Source organism: Notothenia rossii, assembly GCF_949606895.1.
Source record: "Notothenia rossii genome assembly, chromosome: 9".
Classification (NCBI taxonomy): domain Eukaryota; kingdom Metazoa; phylum Chordata; class Actinopteri; order Perciformes; family Nototheniidae; genus Notothenia; species Notothenia rossii.
Genome location: NC_136907.1, coordinates 22,494,265 through 22,509,335, shown reverse-complemented (window position 1 = coordinate 22,509,335; position 15,071 = coordinate 22,494,265). Strand labels below are relative to the sequence as shown.

The 15,071-nt window shown below is 40.5% G+C and overlaps 1 protein-coding gene across 2 annotated transcripts in view; it reads right to left on the bottom strand.

Moving 5' to 3' along the window:
* srrm3 (serine/arginine repetitive matrix 3) overlaps positions 1–15,071 on the bottom strand; it is a 91,056-nt gene that overhangs the window by 15,441 nt on the left and 60,544 nt on the right. Inside the window, exons 3-10 of one of the 2 annotated variants that reach the window (XM_079647565.1) lie at positions 13,634–13,735; positions 6,351–6,449; positions 5,777–5,857; positions 5,275–5,343; positions 2,474–2,509; positions 2,196–2,246; positions 1,361–1,468; positions 169–331 (exon numbers count right to left, since the gene is read on the bottom strand). In XM_079647565.1, the coding sequence (XP_079503691.1) occupies positions 169–331; positions 1,361–1,468; positions 2,196–2,246; positions 2,474–2,509; positions 5,275–5,343; positions 5,777–5,857; positions 6,351–6,449; positions 13,634–13,735 (709 nt within the window). Of the gene's footprint in view, positions 1–168; positions 332–1,360; positions 1,469–2,195; positions 2,247–2,473; positions 2,510–5,274; positions 5,344–5,776; positions 5,858–6,350; positions 6,450–13,633; positions 13,737–15,071 lie in introns of both variants that reach the window. The other variant, XM_079647566.1, reaches the window with a different exon arrangement.

Below are 15,071 nucleotides of genomic sequence, written 5' to 3'. Positions count from 1 at the left end.
GACAACAGAACAACACTTTCAATATCAAACAAGATCAGAATCATGTCAACCAACACAAAAGGAGCAAGATAAAACTCATCTGCAGAGACTGTGGTAGATACCGTTGGAGTGGGTGGGTGGGGGGGGCGGGTGTGGGGGTGTGGGAGCAAAATAGAGGAGATTACATACATCGTGCACTTTGTCGCCCTCGCCGTGGTTGGGTCTGCCGGCCCTGCCGTTGCGGCTCCGCTGGGGGTGGTCCCCGTTTTGCCACACTGCGGGGGGGTTGGTGCCGGGGGACAGCGAGGTGCTGGGCGCCTTCTGTCCGTCCGTCTTGTGCTTGGAGTTTAATCTGGACGAGCAGAGCCACGTAAACACATTAGCTAAAAGTCTTTTTTTCTCACAAAATATATTCATTCAAATTGGTTTGGCTCTAGAGGTCTCTGAAGAGTAAATCTTAATGGGACGGCAGTATGGAGACAGAGGTGAGGAGTGTCTTTGGTCATGAGGAAGAATATGAATATAGTCAGAAGAGTCAATATGTCTAGTTCAGGACAGGGTAGCTATAGCCTACTACTTGTATTTTATTTGAGATAAAAAAACGAGAATAACACACTGAACTAAATCTTTATTTTCTGTATACTTGACAATGAGCTACTACATTCTCCATCAAATGTATCTGATGTAGTTTCTATGCCACAAGCAAAATGTGTATCTAGCACCAGCTACGTTTCCTATGCTTTCATTTGAACCATTTCCCATTATTTCGTCCATATTTATACATTACAAAATTATAATGTTCCTGATCCAAGCATAGTTATAATAAATTAAATCATATAGTGATGTGAGATGTTCATAGAGGGAACTCCACTGGTTTAGCGCATCAAAGTTTGTTTGGAGAATACTGCTGCACATGTAAATAAATAGATGTATAAAGCTTTTTAAGGATAAAGAGGGAGCAGTGTGAAATAGGATAAATGACCTTGTAATTGTCCCACTTGAACAGACTCACTAGATCTCATAGGCCGATCTCATGTAGCAGCTACATGACTAAACTTAACTTTTGGTGGTTGAGTTGCATGGAAAAAATGTACCTGGTTCTGCTGCATCGATATTAAAGTAGCAGTATCTTGCTTGATAAATGTGTCCTAAATTTCACACTGAGCAAAAAACTTTTTTCTCATTAGTTGGCTCTTAAGATTATTCTTAAGGGAACTTCTTCAAAGTGTGATGAATGCAAGCCCAGAAACCTTGGTTAAATGTCACAAATGACAAAATATCCCATAAAATACATTCTCTGCCCTGTCCCTTGCTTCTTTAGAGAGAGAATCATTTGAATAAGCTATAAAGTAGAATCAGAAGAATAACACGAGGAGGGTACCTGGAGGGGGATTTGGAGGTGCTGCGGGTGGAGGACAGGGAGGCGCTGCGGGAGCTACAGCAGCTGCCTTGACGCTGTGAACTCCTGCTGGGAGTCTCACCAGGTGACCTGAGGGAGGACAACCAATGCATAAAAACACACCACACACACGCATAAAAATAGAAACATGAGGGCCATGTGTGTACGCACAAATCACACTGGGACACAAATGGAACAGCCAGTCAAACTCATGATAAGTAAAACAATTCATGCTCTGCCAAACACTTTCAATATATATTCTAATCAAGACAGTGGGGATTGTGTTGAATGCTTAGAAGATTCACTCTGGGCTTTATGGTCATTAGCAGTCTCTGAGGGTCTGAGCCTAGGATAACAGGTGTACAAAAATACTAATATAAATGTATAAGACACCGGACCAGCTACCAAATGGACCTATTGTTGACTGAGACTATTGTTCACTGTATCACTGTGTGCAGAGGACAAGATGTGTTTATTCACACACATTGGATACGGAGCCCCTACGGGCCGATCTGGTGTTCCCTTCTGAATAGGTTTTTCTTGGACATTCTTTCAAAGTTTCTAAATCGTATTTTCACCAAAAGTTTTCATACTTGAGAAAACTGTTTTTTTCAGAATAATTTGTGTTGTTGTAAAACACATTTTGGTTAAAGTTAATCATAAAAATTAAAACGTTTCTCACTTGCCTCTCAGGGCTTCTGTAGAATACTGTTCAAGCCAAGTTTTACTTATAAAATGTTCAACTGTTGTGCAGAAAAAAGCAGACCTTAAGGCTTTTCATTTAAATGGCACCTTAGTGATTCGGTATGCTGCTCACCTCTTTTTCTGTTTGATCTTGTCTTTGTGTTTGTTCTTTGGGCTGCCGGATCTGAAACAAATGTCCTATGTAAGATAACGAAGTACAGTGTACAGTACTTCAAAGCATGGCAAACACGCACTCACACCCTTTGCAAAAGGAACTCAATTAATGTACCACTCACCCATACGGATTGCATTGTCTTTTGAACAATCAGTAGGCATAAATGACAATAACACACACCTTACACATGTTATGCATGTTATTATGTATTGTGTATTTCCTTGTTCCATACACACCTGTATCTCCTCTTTTTTCTCGAGCCTGATGCAGATCTGTAACGATAATAAAAACACCACAATCATCATAATGATGAACTGAATAATTCATACACAGTTGGCTACAAGTGTGCACCAGGGGCCTGTTCCAGGAAACAGGATTACTGAATAATAAGGCTGGATAACCTTTTACACAGAAACATATATTTTTATAACAATGTTCCAGAGTTTAAGTGGTTCTGGGAATGACTTAACACTAAATAAATCAGATGTAGTATTTTGGACAAAAGCTAGAGGATGAATTACAAATCCCATTTTAAAAAAGAATATGGAAAATGTCAGTTTAAACATATTTAGAGTCGACAGAACATTATTAATTTAATTCAATAAAGTATGTATGTACATTTGATGACAGATATTCCTCAAGATGTATGAAAACTGCGTTCTAAGAATTACACACTGACACACAACGCTCCCAGTCTCAGGCTTAGTTTTGTCATGGAATATGAACGTGTTCAAGATACTGTGACCAGCAGGAGGATCATGTTATCTAAATGGAATATTTCACCATGTATTTCTGCACTCTTAGGGATGTGCATGTCTGAATCACATGCACACGTCCATTTATGTGGAGATGTCCACAGGGAGCGCTCTCATCAGGCTTTTCCAGCTGGTGTTCTACAGGTTTGGATGCCACACTTTCAAATAAATATATATTTCTGGCTGTAAAAGGATGTTGCTCTCTGCGCTAGAGCAATACAAATAAACCGGTTTCTCTTAGGCCAGGCACTGAGTATACAGCAAGGAAGGGAAGGCGGGCCCTTCCCCAGTCCTCAGCGTTCCACTGAAACATCACCTCCATATCACTTTCATCCTCATTGCAGTTTCCATGGTGATTAGTCAGACCGGTTTGCGAGCGTTGCTCTCATAAAGAGCACTACATCCCCCCTGCTGTTTAACACACCTACATACAGCATGCAGTGGAGTGGGAGGCAGTAGCAGCAGCAAAGTGTGTTGATCCACTGAAAGGGAGTAATAAAGCCGTCACAGTAATGTATGTGGCGGATACGGGACTCAGAGCTGTGGCTGTTTCCCCACTGGAGAGACTCAACTGGGGACTGTATGTATATGAGGCGTTATTCTGGACAGCTAGTTATTCTTCCCCTCTCTCTCAGCCTCTAGTCACCGATACATCCCTCACCTTACCTCCCACTACAAGGACAGAGAAGCAGGGCTTCACTGAGGACTTCAAAGCTTTGAAGCTTCATTCACAACCTTGACATTGAATTTTGAATCCAAATTCATCTGTTGCGTTTTTGTGTGTGCATGTCTATTCATGTTGTGTTTACTTTTTGCACAGATGCAGAATAATACTAGACTGCATCATTATAACTATACTTTTTGTTGAATGAGATTTTGACGGTGGCTGTGTACAACTGTTTCCGACTCGAGTTATCCAAGCAGTTCCAATAAGTCACAAAAAAACTTTGCTTTAAAAGTTATGTTCATCAACTAAAGTAGATAGAATAAAATAGACGTATAAACAACTTTATTCAAGTTGAGTATTTTGTTCAAGGACTTTTTCCTTTTCTCTTTTTGGCAACACATTCATAAAAGATGCAGAAAGTGAATCAAGGCTTCATTCAAAAAAGAAATGAAAGCTTTGAATATCAAAAGAAAATCCATTTGGTACAGCCCTATATATTATAGTATGCATCCAAATGGACACAAGCCCTTTTTATTGAATGTTGTTGTAATAAAAACAACAAGCGATATCCATTTTGAGCTCCGAATAATGTGCATTTTCAAAAAGGAGACTAGGATTTAGGGAGGATGGCTCCTCTCTGGGGAGGAACCCTGCATTCTGCCCCCCCTCCTGTCTTCATCTATACATGATTCATACACCAACAGTGCCTGCAATGCAGAGCAGCTTTGTGGGAGGGAGGGTGGGGGGAATGGGATGTGCGTGGATGGATGGGAGATGGGGAAGGGAGCGGGGCGGTGCAGTGATGCTCAGCAGTTTGGTGAGAGGCTCATTTTTCTTGTGTTGTGCGCCCCCGTACAGGCCGGGTTATTAGAACAACACATTTAGCCTCGCACCCCGGAGTCAGGCGGGAAGCGGAGAAATCGGGGGGGCACTCTACAATTGCATATTGTGGTTATGATATCCCAAGGCATTGCAAGAGTATTTGTTGATGAGCTCTTGTAATTTCTCTCTCTTCTCCGTCTTCCCTCTCATCTTTTCATGAGTAATGTCTTACCTAGTTCGTTTCTGGCTCTCTCCGTCATGTATCTCTCCTTTCCATTCCTTTTGTCCTTTATGTCATCTTTATCATGTCTTACATTTCATTTTTTTCTTTTACTTTTAAGCCTTTTTTCTTCCCTTCCTTTATCAGCTTGTTTTCCTCTTATTCTCTCCATTCTTTCAACCATTCTGATGCTTCCTTAACTTTTGTACTGTGTTTGTCTCCTTCTTATTGATGATTATCTTTCATCCTTTCCTTCTTCCCTTATTTTCCCTTTCTTGCTTTTGATTCTTTACTTTGTTTACGTCCTTCATCTTGCTGTACTTTTGACTTCCCTTTCTTCTTTTCTTTTCTACTTTCCGTTTTGTCTTTCCTTTTCCCTTTTTTTTATTTGTATCTTTCTTCATTTGCTTTCACACTTTTTGATACTTCCTATGATACTTCCTATCCGTGGGTCTTTCCTTCTTCCCTTACCTCCTATCACTACCAATCACTGTCAAAGCAACTGTTGACAAAGCCATATAAAGTCTGAGGCTCTTGCTTGTTCTGACTCTCACACAGCATGTTCACACTCACCTGTCTCGCTTGTGTTTCTTCCCACTCTTTTTCTTCTTCTCTCTGTGAGTGGGTGAGGAGCTGCCAAACCTTTTGATAGAGAGAAGGGGAAATATGCATACCATGAAGTAAGCCTCAGATAGGGGCTAACGGCTTTTGACTCATCATTGTGTTTCATCTCAGAGGAGATCATTGTTAGTAAAGGTGAGATCCTATATAGGCTCAGCCGGTCTCTCGATGTAATTCATCTATTCTTTCTCTGCCCGTCTCTTCTTATTCTTTATTCTCTAGAACGTACCACTTCCTTCTCTCTATTTATCTAGCTGACCTAGTCAAAAGAAAATGGAAAATGAGAATATGTTTTTAATGACTGCCTATTTTTCCTTTTCTCAATTACAGTTTCTGATGGCTCGTTACAATATTTGCAAAAATAATTTCACCAAAGAACCCAGTCTAATTATTCTGTCAAGAAAAAAGGGAGAAAATGGAAACCACTTCATCAGTGAAAGCTGCTTCCACTTACCGACTCCTTCTGCGGCCAGATTTCTTCTTCTTCCGTTTCTTTGGACGAGGGGATGGAGAGCTGCTCGATTTCCTCTTCACTCTGAGTAGGCCACAGTAGGAGAGAACAAAGATGAGGGGGGGGGAGATTCCAAATGAGAAAGGCAGAAATAATTCACAAGTGAATATTAATATAAGTGTGTTGTATTGCAACACACTTTTGATTAGAGCTATTTTCTGCGGCGCAAGTCGATAAGGGGATATTTTCTAATTTCCTTAATTCATTCTTCCATAACACGCCAAATATCATATAATGGAAACAGGAAATTTATATTTTCTGCAAAGGGACAAATTCAGAAATCAAAGTCTGAATGACCATCTGCATTGTGTGTTTTTTTTAAAAACATAAATAATATACAATGTTTATCCACAGACAAGTTACTGGGAGAGAGTGTCGAGGATTTGAAGAGCATTTCTATTCTGGGACAAGTTCTTGTTTATCATAAGACACACGCCATGTGAAGGAGATAATAGGCTGCTATTGAATTGATCATTTCAGGGGTCATCACATCCCCATTATACAGTATGTGCTTTACCTGTTGTCGCTGTGGTAATCATGGTCATAGTCTCCATCTTCATAGCTGACCAATTGATGGCTCTGTCCATAATCAGCTTCGTAGTGCAGGTGGTTGACCCTGAAAATACAACAATCAAGGATCATTAATGGGAAGTGTGTGAATATTGTGAGTAAGAGGAAGAACTATAAAATAAGGCAAACCCTGCTCAAAAATCATTCCTGACTTCACAGTGAAAGTCTGCCATGCTATGAGTTCAGTGTGTTAGCATGCTTCCTAAATCCAGACTGATTCTGCCATTGGTATTTGAGAGTTTAAAATATCTGATAAGGATAAATTGTGTTTAGAGAAGTCATTCTAAAAAGAAAATCAAACTAATAGCATAAACAAACTGCATTTACAAATTTTTCTCAGATTTCAACTTGGCAGTGCTGTCTGGTAGACAAGCGTAATGTCATGCCTGTAGTGCAATTTTCAGTATATAGCAATATCCAAATATCGATAAGCATAAATTGGTAATCGGTCTAGCGTTAATGCTAAATTAGCTAACAATTCAGACCCAATTATGCCGCAACCAATTTGGGGGAGTCTGTACATAATGTCATTCCATTTCCTCCAATAAATTAAGTTTTTTTGAGGCATTTGACCAAAATCACTGTGAAAATGCTGGTGGTGCTGCGCTGGGATTCATCCTCTGGGATCATGAATGTCTCATCAATAACCATTAAATACACTGAACAAAAATATAAACGCAACACTTTTGTTTTGCTCCCATTTTTCATGAGATGAACTCAAAGATCTAAAACATTTTCTACATACACAAAATAAAAATTTCTCTCAAATATTGTTCATAAATCTGAAAAAATCTGTGATAGTGAGCACTTCTCCTTTGCCGAGATAATCCATCCCACCTCACAGGTGTGGCATATCAAGATGCTGATTAGACAGCATGATTATTTCACAGGTGTGCCGCTGGCCACAATAAAAGGCCACTCTGAAACATGCATTTTTGCTTTATTGGGGGTGTCTGGGGGGGTCCGAAAACCAGTCAGTATCTGGTGTGAGCGTTAGGATTAGGGTTAGGGTTAGGGTTAGGGTAATGTTGTGAATCGAGTGGCCCATGGTGGTGGTGGGGTTATGGTATGGGCAGGCGTATGTTATGGACGACGAACACAGGCCACTCGATTCACAACATTACCCTAACCCTAACCCTAATCCTAACGCTCACACCAGATACTGACTGGTTTTCAGACCCCCCCAATAAAGCAAAAATGCATGTTTAAGGGTGGCCTTTTATTGTGGCCACCCTAAGGCACACCTGTGAAATAATCATGCTGTCTAATCAGCATCTTGATATGCCACACCTGTGAGGTGGGATGGATTTTCTCGGCAAAGGAGAAGTGCTCACTATCACAGATTTTTTCAGATTTATGAACAATATTTGAGAGAAATGGTTATTTTGTGTATGTAGAAAATGTTTTAGATCTTTGAGTTCATCTCATGAAAAATGGGAGCAAAAACAAAAGTGTTGCGTTTATATTTTTGTTCAGTGTAGTTGCTGAGATATTTCAGTCTGAATCAAGGAGGTGGACAGACTTTGCTAAAGCTACGCTGCAGGCTAATGCATGTATCAACCCATCTGGTGGCTAACTTGGGTGCAAACAAACTCAGAAACAACGCTACTTGAAAGTGTGATGCTGACACACTAAACTTTTTTGTCACTTTACTTGTACATTGACATTTGTGATCTTCTCCCACCCCAGCAGTGAGAATATCATCATCTCTCTCGCCCTTACAGCTCAGCTTGTGGGATTAATATCTTCCCACTTGTTCCTCACAACAGATGGCAGCAGACTCCTCCCTAATCCTCCCTGTGCCACAACTCCCTCGTTTCCTATGTGGAATCCTCTGATCTACCAGATCTGACCTTGCAGGCTAGGCTAAAGAAATAGATAAAGAACACACCACACTGATTATTTTCCCCACTATGAAGTCCTATCTGTCTGACCTTGGTAGTCCCAGTATTGATACAAACCCAGCAGGTCATGCTCTGGGCTTGCTGCTACTTTTAACACCAAGATGTAGCATAATGGTAGTTCATGTAGAAGTTATCTGGTTTTGAGTGATGTGGACAGAAGCATAACCTCAATGAAAAGCCCTGCAGCCTCAATAGGAAGGAGACAGGAGTGATGAGATGAAGAGGGTGAAGCAACATACAGAAAGAAGTTGACAAAGCATGAAGAGTGTGTCTAGAAGGAGAGTGTGTAAGGATTTGAGCAGGGCACAGGCCTGATGGCTAGTTAGGAGAGGATGAGCAACAAAACCCCTAATTGGCTGAGCACCACTGGGCACAGCAGGGATTCAAAGCACCAGCAAAAATAAACCTCACTGCCCAATGACAGCCATCCAGAGCACTGCAAATCACCCACGCACACACACATACATACACAAATACCGCATCACTCGATGTGATGGATATTCTTGAATAACATTATTATTGTTAATTTAAACTTGGGCTCGAAAACAAGTTGTCTAAAAAAAAACACGAAGCAATTAGGGAGAGAAGTAAACAAGTGTAGGCAGTGTGGTTGTGACACAGTTCACATGATAATTTTAATTTTAATAAGGTTTGGAAGTCTTTTGAGTTAAAACATTGTGTGAGTCGATATAGAACAGACGACACTTCAGATTAAGGGAGAACATCAAGCCATTGCAAATTCAAAGAGCTGAGAAATCGAATATCGAAAAACAAGGTGAGAGATGAGAGGAGCTGCCAAAGAAGCAGCTTTTGTGATTTATAAATTATCTTTGCCCTGGGTTTTGCCTCTCAGGCTTGACCCCTTTGATGAGTGAAGGTTGTAGCTGCAGCTGTAGAGGAAACAGGCCATCTCTACTCAGGGTAAACTCATCTGCGCATTTTGTTAAAAATCTATATAGTTCTTGAAAAAGATGCCAGAATTAAACATCAAACCAATGTTAAATATTAGATACGGCAGTAGAGTACAGTTCTCTTCGTAGTGAATATGCACATTAAATATTTATATATCCAGTATGTGATATCCAGCAATAGTTAGTGTTCAGGAAATTGAACAGAATTAGATATTTCTTATTAATCCACTTTTCATTTGGAAATAAATGCCAGAAACTGTGTTTATAGAGCACCTACATGCAGGTTTGTTTTTGCCAACGACTAGTCCCTGTAGGGCTGAGAGTGAAGCAAAATGCCAAAAAGAGCAATTAGCAATATTTGGAAGTATCTAGTGGTCCCCATGCTTAGTCATTAAAGATAAAACAACTAATTCCCCAGCCTGTCTCTAATCTCTCAAGTGTTGCCATGCTCCAATATGCTGAAGACATCTGCCCAGCTCCTGGTCCACACAGCCTCTCTGTTGGGCAGATGAGTAAGTGTCTCCGTGCTGGACAGTGGCCTGCTGAGGAGAGAGGCTCCCTAACAGTCACTGTCCCTGGGACGTGGCAGTGATGGACTACGGTCAGTCTGCAGCACAAAGTAGTGCCGCAAATTCATATCCCTACTCAGAGTCAGACAGCCACTCTGCCCCCGGAGGCCTGGATATATTTATATTGCTGCAGAGAGTTATAGTGTGTTATCCTGGGAGGAGGTGGGTGGAGGTCGGATTGATTACTCCTCAGTGGGAGGGTGGGGCTACATTGAGTAGATTTATGGTTGTCACATTGAGATAAAGTATGACTGGCCAGGAGCTTCAAGCTTAGCTGATCAATTCTGAGATCCTCGAGGAAAAGCCTTGATGTTTTTGGTGCATCAAGTCAATACGTTTTTGATGAGAATGAAAGGATTTTCTGTTTGCTATTGAAGATATGTCAGGCATTTGATCAGATATTGAATATCTATTGAAGTCTAGAGTGAGCTTCCCATGATCCTGCTTGGTTCGGACAGTCTCTGTGTATAAACCTGATAGGCTTTACGCACTGCACTCCTTCTCTCGGCCCGTGGTCACATCCATTGTGCAGGAAATCAATGTGGGACATCGGTAAACAGAGTTAGGAGCTACAGTAGCTCATCTGCTTACTGCCGGCTGTTTACTGCTAGTGTGTTAGAGTATTAAGCTACAGCTGAACGGCCTTAGCCTGTCAATATTAATACGCCCAGTGGAAGAGATCTGAATCAAACCTCCCAGCCAAGCACAACCAGACACATTGGAGGCAGCTCTATATTTGAGAATGTGATGGAGCATTCTTTCCTTTAGTAAATCCACGCACATGTACTCTCTTTATATATTCATCTATTTTGCTTGAAGTCATGTAGCATTGGTTTGTACTTAAATTATGATGAGATTAACTGGTGCAGGTCACACAATAAATATTCTGCATGAATATACAGAAATTGTTTAGGGAGATTAACATCATGGTTGCCCTAGTGGAGACATAAGGTATCAGAAAAGTAATTTTGGGCAAAATGTTGTTTTAATATAATCAAAAATGTATTCAAGATATTTCACTAAAAACCAAAATGTCGACCTCCAGGTGGCACAGTGGATTTCCTCCTCTAAGGAACAGGATTGGTCAAACAGTCACAGAAATGTTCATGGCAGTGACACAAGCTAACCATCAATATGAGATGATACAGCTGGCTGTTTAGGCCCCTCGTTGGGGTTCACTCTTTATATTACATATTAATGTGGAGAATTGTAAATCTGCGTATTGCTGCAGGCAGTGAGTATCAGGAGGCCTGAAGCACAGTTTTGCCCTGAGGCCAACACCCGGGTGGATGAAGGCATGTTTCACATAATGCTCCTGAAGTAGGCAATTTACATGTGAAGTAACAATTGTGGGCAGAGAGACATAGAATACGTCAGAAAGTGTGTGTTTGTGTGTGAAGGCCTCAGGGAGTGTTGAGTGTGTGTGGGATAACAACCTCGTAAATTACAACCTTCTCCAATTTTCCACATCAAGGCCTTTCTGAAGAGGGAAGGTTGCAGGAATTGAGGCAAGCTCTGAAATCCTAAATTGACCTGACTCAGAAGTGCCCTTGAGGGTGTACTAATGCGAAAAAGCAAGACAAACTACGCTCTCTGTATCCTCATAGTTGACTTTCTACTGGAAACAAATCTTTAAATGCTCCTTATTACAGTCCTCTACACCTCCCTCCTCCTCTGTGTGGACTGGTTAATGCCAGACACCGGCTGAAGTGCAGAGGATGGAGAAGCATTAGTCTAGTCAGTGAGACAGGAAGCATCAGCATCATTACCACCGTCATTAGTTCACACACAGCGGGTGGCCACATTGCCTCTCTAAATCATTCACACATACAGTATGATGCAGGGACTGTTAGGGGACACCACACCTACGTACTGCTGTGCTTTTTCCAATGGCCTTTGGGAGTATCTATTTGGGATTGGTATGGAGATTATACCCTCAACATTTATTTATGTTTACTTTAATTCTCGCCTCACATGGGAACCTCCAGCATGCACTCAAAGCTAAGGCTTAGCGCTAAACAAATTGACAATTATCACGGCAATCTTTGCCTCACTGGCTTCCAGCAGAGTTTAGAGTAGACTTTCAAATGCTTCTGATTATTTTCAAAACATCAGGGTTTAACAATTCCCTTTTTAAAAATGTTTTTAATAAATGACTGAAAAAGCCAAGGATCCAAATTATAATGTGTAGCGTTTCTGCAAACACAACCCGTATTCTTTTGAGCCAACCGCCTAAAGACATTACTAGATGGCAGGCCATTTCTCATAACCGCTTTTAGAAATCAATTTCGGCTTGTATGGCTGTCTGGTTTTATTAGATTAATTTCATATAATTAACTTATCATAAAGAATACAAAACTCTGGGTTTTCTAATAAATAAGTTGCAGAGAAAAAAAGAGAATGAACGGCAAAAAGGAGGTGGATAATAAGGCATGCACAGAGGGCAGTGATTGTCAAAGTGGATTCTGTCAGGGAGATCACAAAATAAGTGGCTATAAATTACTTTAAAAAGTGCTGTTTCATTTTTAGGAACATATGGGAACAATTTTCACCAATCAAACAGGCGTTGTTCATCAGTTCTACCCACATGAGCTTCGTGCCAAGATACACTCTGATGTGATTTTGACACACCAAGACCAATCTGTCATGAATCTTAGTATAAATGACGTCAAGTTGAGTCAAAATGGAAATAAAGATATGACCTTCTATTTAAGTGCTATTACCATTATTCCGAATAAAGTGTGTGTTCTGATTATAACTGTAAGTATTTAGGTTGAAACGTTTTAGAATACAAATCCATGGCACATAACTAAGATTTAGACACATTTAGTAAGCATATGCTTTGTCGCTGTTACAACGATGATTTCTTTGTTCCCAGTAAAAAGGGCAGAAATATGACCTTGAAACGTACCACAATTTCATCATGAACACCTTGTTAGAATCAGCAGAATTCACTCTTTTATACATTATATTTACTGTTAACCAAGGATATACTTTGTGTGTTTGGATATCAACAAGCTACCAGTACAATCTGTTTCTTCTGCATCAAAGTAATCCATGTGCTTGTTGCCCGTGCCATGTGAATAGGAACTGTTAGAGGCCAAAGCACCAGATATGACAGAATGTGAACAAATAAGCTATAAGCTACAAATATAAATGTGTAAATAGTTTAATATTCCGTCATTCGTGGTTTACCTTTAATATTCCATCGTTCTTGGTTTAACCTTAATTCCTTGAGTTGTGCAGGGCAGCATTAAGCTTGACTGATGTTGCAGGTGATTGTTACTGTGATCTTCATGAAGATTGGCACTTTCATTGGCTTTTCAAACCAAATCTATTTGTCTGTGGAACTCCTGCTACCATTACATGCACAACCTTTAATTTCTAAAGAAAATCCTGGAGTGTGGCGCAATGTTTTTCTGACCTTTTATTTTGTCATGATTCTCTCAGGGTTGCAGTGATTCACCATTTTTTAAAACCGTATTTTATTGACGTTATTGCCTGCTGACTCGTCACTCCTGTAACTCTGGGATGAAAGTGATCAAACACTGCTTCAGAATGAAAAAGGAATTTTCAAGAAATCAGCCCTATGAATATGTTGCAGGCCACATTTGGGCCACTGTGGCTTTAAAAACAGTAAATAAAAAAAATACTACGTACTTGTATTATCCCTGCCCCATCTTGACAAACTATACTTAACTTGTACTTTAGTGAAAGACGTAAATACATTTCACCAATGCCAAATATAGATAAATACAGAAACAGAAATAAGCTTTGGTGTTGCATCCCTATGTTTGGTGTAACGTTGGACATCACAGACAAGAAACCTGATATACAGTTACTTACACTGGTTGTGTGTGTGAGCCCTCTCTGGTGATAACGCCCTCCTTGTCCATCAGCATCTGTCTGAACGTGCTCACTTTCTGCCGGATCTCTTCTTCTGTGTACCTGGGGACGGAGGTAAAGACAAAGCAGTTAGTGGAGGCACACATACCGATTCATCAGTAATCTGCAGTTTTGACTCCTGAAAGTGAACGATGAACAGACTGTACGTTGAAGAAGCAGCTTTTAATAAGAGCATTGACACTGGCTGAGCTATTGCACGTGTAGAAGCCATTTCATACCAGTTACCACACAGAGTACAACACACAGCAAAGACCTCTCTTCTCCTCTTTCCCAATACAACTCAAAAGGACACTCCCAAGTATATTAGATATATTGTATATATATTCTGATGACTCACTGTCACCCTCTCCTGACCCCGGCGGGTTTCAAGTTCATGCACAGGCAGCATGTCATGTTTATTCTGTAAGCAAAGCGCTGAGTTGAGAGTAACCGTGGGGCATCGTGAGGAGCTTTCAGCTAGCTGGCAGACAGAATACATGGCGACCACTGCAGAGGGACACGAAAGCAATTACTGTCTGTCTGTGCTACAATGTAAATGTATTCATATTCTCCGATTGAGAATATCTGGCTTTTTATTTCAGATATAATGTGGCTGTCAGTTGTTGCAACTGACAAGCATCAAAAGTAGTGTTATACTTTCATTTCATTGTGATATTATTTGGCGCTGTAGATAAATGAATAAAACTTTCACAGTAATAATTCATCCAGCCTGTCTGAACAAGTGCGACAGCGACAATGAAGTAGCTGCTGTCCCGTGCCATTCTTCAGAGAGGGGATACATATATGTGAACTTGACAGCACATGACCTCTTTAATACAGTCTACATTTCCTGGTGTATTCATACCATCTCCACACTCTGCTCTGGCTGTGGTAATGGCATGTAATGAGCTCTAGAGACAGAGGAACATGAAGGTGGAAAGGAGGACTGAGGAAGGGAGGGGGAAAGAGAAAGGATTCATAAAGCTGTGAAAGTGTTGCTGGGAGACCGACATCGCAGAGTAAGACTGACTGGAAAACTCAGACGTAAAAAAAACAGGGTAATTTTTTTTGTATCAAGTACAACAAGGAGTGACTGGGTTATGGCAGTATGTTCAGATTGAGATTCACTAATTTGCCACAATAAAGAAGAGATTATTGTGAGAGCGATCCAACTCGTACAGGAAATTGAGGTGCTTTAGGTTTTAATTAGTAATTCAGTTTCTTCAGGACCAGAGTAATTCAGTTTCTGCTGTGTGCACATTCATACGAGGCAAACATGAAGTGCTAACTTGGTATGTATTTAATCGTGCGAATTAGCAAACTGTAAATAAACATTGTATAAAACATGAAATAACTTGGTTCAATGGCAACGTCAATAATTATATAGATGCAAGCAGGA